This window comes from Dama dama, chromosome 1 (genome assembly GCF_033118175.1).
Source record: "Dama dama isolate Ldn47 chromosome 1, ASM3311817v1, whole genome shotgun sequence".
Taxonomy (NCBI): domain Eukaryota; kingdom Metazoa; phylum Chordata; class Mammalia; order Artiodactyla; family Cervidae; genus Dama; species Dama dama.
In genome coordinates, this window is record NC_083681.1 from 48,358,794 (window position 1) to 48,361,982 (window position 3,189).

Consider the following 3,189-nt stretch of genomic DNA (forward strand, 5'->3'; position numbering starts at 1 on the left):
TCCTCTTATAGCACATTAACTTTCATGCAGTGATGATTGTGTTATGAAAATGTATAATAATATTTTCTTCCTGGTTTGCATTAGATTTTTAAGTTCTGCTAAAGAAAAGAACAAGTTCATCACCCTGAATTTGGTACAAATGGGCAATAATCTGAGTATTAGCAAAATAATTTTAAAACACAATATGAGATGTCTTTTATGCACCAGGCTATTCACAGATCTGTTGAGGTTTCTGTGAATCAGAACTGATTTCCCCAAAGAAACAGGAAAAACAAAGATGCAACTAGGATTTACAAGTTCTTGGACTAACAAAGGCACATGTAGCTCATGTGGGTAGCTACTGTCTCCCTGACCTTTGAGGCAGACACTGGGAAATCATGCATGGGATTTCCTAAATCCTGATGCTGAGGATCTTGGGGTCACATCCTCACATTTGTGTGGCAATCCCACATGGGAAAGCCATGACATCCTTGTACCTGTATGACATTTGAATTTCCACTTTCCTGATACATCCTTGGGGAACTGTAGGCTTGTAAACATTGTTTGAGTGACTCAGCTTCTTTCAGAATAAGAAGGAAGGAAAGGAAAATCAAAGACTCTCCCAAGTGCCTGAAAAAATACAGCTCTGGGGAGGTGACTTCTACATACATAAACTCTCTAACCTGGACTCCAACAGTTTTTGAGATGGAAGTGTCTGGGCCAAATCCTCAAATAAGACAGAAGCAAGTAACCATTCCAGTAACAAGACTGTGTTATTGGTGAGTGCTAGGACCAGAAATATGAAATGACTCCTCTCCCAGCTGATGTTAGATGAAGTCAAGAGAAGATAGATTTTTCTACAGATCTGCAAAGTGGGGCATCCACTACCCTGGATGATCAACACCTATAGCATAGATTTTTTTATTAAGACAAATATGTCAAGGTGAGTTTGAAGTTTCTAATGGGGTATCCATGACATGGTTTCGAAAAACTGAATTCCTTTAGTCTAAAGGTGACATGTCTGCTCTTGTCCCTTACTGCATAGACTGTTTATGGTTTTTGTTTAGAATTCCATAAACCAAAAACACTCAATTTCAAAATGAAACAAACATTTTCTAACAAAAACTGTCTCTATCATGATTGTGATAGAGACTTTATGTTTCTATCATAAGCTTAAACATATTTTAAGCTTAAATGTATTAAAAAGTCAAGCTTAAATGTATTAAAAAATTTACAATCAAGCAAAAAGAAAATCTAATGAAGCAATATTATTGTCCATTTTTGTATATCTATCTTTCTTTTTCATTTGTTGCATGGCATGTCCATTTTTGTATATCTATCTTTCTTTTTCGTTTGCTGCATGGCATGTGGGATTTTAGTTCTTCAATCAGGGATTGAACTGCACCCTCACAAAGTGGATTCTTAACCACTAGACCACCAGGGAAGTACTCTATCTTCTTTTTTGTTACTATTATTCCTTCAAACATTTTCCAGCATATACATAAGAGTGGGGCCTTGTGCTTTTGTTTGCTTGTTTTAATTATGAACATTTTATCCATTAACATAATATTATACATAACTTAGGAAAACACCATTATCCCTCTTCCTTAGTACAGTCTATGCATCTCTATTATTCTTCTAAAAGAAGAAGTGAAGTCGCTCAGTCGTGTTCGACTCTTTGCGACCCCATGGACTGTAGCCCGCCAGGCTCCTCCATCCATGGAATTTTCTAGGCAAGAGTACTGGAGTGGGTTGCTGTTTCCTTCTCCAGGGGATCTTCCCAGCCCAGGGATTGAACCTAGGTCTCCCACACTGCAGGCAAACGCTTTACTGTCTGAGCCACCAGGGAACCCCCTTCTAAAAGAAAACAGTTGCAAAACCACACATATACAAATTAATTCTCTTAACTACAAAGGGTATAATTGAAATTTTGTGTGATATATTCCCACAAGGAGATATTGCAAATCGAAAACTTTGGGTTTCTGCATAAAAGGTTTCCAGAAGGCTGCTCTCCACCTGTGGACATGTTATGTGGCCTAACACTAGTGCTGCCCACTTCTTGCTGACTGGCTTCCCAGGTCTGGAGGCAGCTCATCACTGGATCTCCATCCCCTTCTTCGCAGTCTATATCTCTGTGCTTCTTGGCAATGGCACTCTCCTTTATTTCATCAAGGATGACCGGAGTCTCCATGAACCCATGTACTGTTTCCTTGCCATGCTGGCAGCCACAGATCTGACAGTTACATTAACCACAATGCCAACTGTAATGGGTCTCTTATGGGGCAATCACAGAGAAATAAGCCCTGGAGCCTGCTTTCTGCAGGCCTACTTCATTCACTCCCTTTCCATTGTAGAATCTGGTATCTTGCTTGCCATGGCCTATGACCGTTTCATTGCTATCTGTATCCCTCTGAGGTACAATTCTATCCTTACCAACAATCAAATGATGAAGATAGGCCTTGGAGTACTAATGAGAGGCTTTTTATCCCTTTTGCCTCCAATTCTGCCACTCTATTGGTTCCCATATTGCCATTCCCATGTTCTTTCCCATGCCTTTTGCCTCCACCAAGATGTCATGAAACTTGCCTGTGCTGATATTACATTTAATCGTGTGTACCCAATTATTCTGGTTGCTTTGACTTTCTTCCTAGATGCTCTAATGATCTTTGTCTCTTATATCCTAATCCTTAAGACAGTGATGGGCATTGCCTCTGGAGAGGAGCGAGCTAAGGCTCTCAACACATGTGTCTCCCATATCAGCTGTGTCCTCGTCTTTTACATCACTGTGATTGGCCTGACTTTCATCCACAGGTTTGGGGCGCATGCACCACATATGGTCCATGTTACCATGAGCTATGTCTACTTTCTCTTTCCTCCATTCATGAATCCTCTCATATATAGCATCAAGACCAAGCAGATTCAGAGAAGCATTTTTCACCTATTTTCTGTGCACAGTAGAGCTTGAACTTTTATTTCAGAATTTTGAAAGCTCCAGGATGTCTAGGCCTTTTTCAGAGTAAGATAGGCTTCAATTACTACATAAAGATACAAGCTACGTTGAGCAGGAGTGCGATATAGATAGGTGATTTCTGCATATGTGCTCAGTCATGTCTGACTCTTCACAAGCCCATGGATTGTAGCCCACCAGGCTCCTCTGTCCATGAGATTTCCCAGGCAAAAATACTAGAATGGGTTGATATTTACTACTCC

General features: G+C 40.1%; 1 protein-coding gene across 1 annotated transcript; it reads left to right on the forward strand.

Annotated features, from left to right (window-relative positions):
• Positions 1–2,008: 2,008 nt before the first annotated feature.
• Positions 2,009–2,944, forward strand: LOC133054106 (olfactory receptor 51B2-like). Its single transcript, XM_061138784.1, has one exon. It carries the CDS (start codon positions 2,009–2,011, stop codon positions 2,942–2,944), a length of 936 nt encoding a protein of 311 aa, XP_060994767.1.
• Positions 2,945–3,189: the final 245 nt, after the last annotated feature.

Excerpts from the sequence above, each read along its gene's own strand:
- LOC133054106 (XM_061138784.1), top strand. The coding sequence starts at position 2,009 with ATGTGGCCTAACACTAGTGCTGCCCACTTCTTGCTGACTGGCTTCCCA.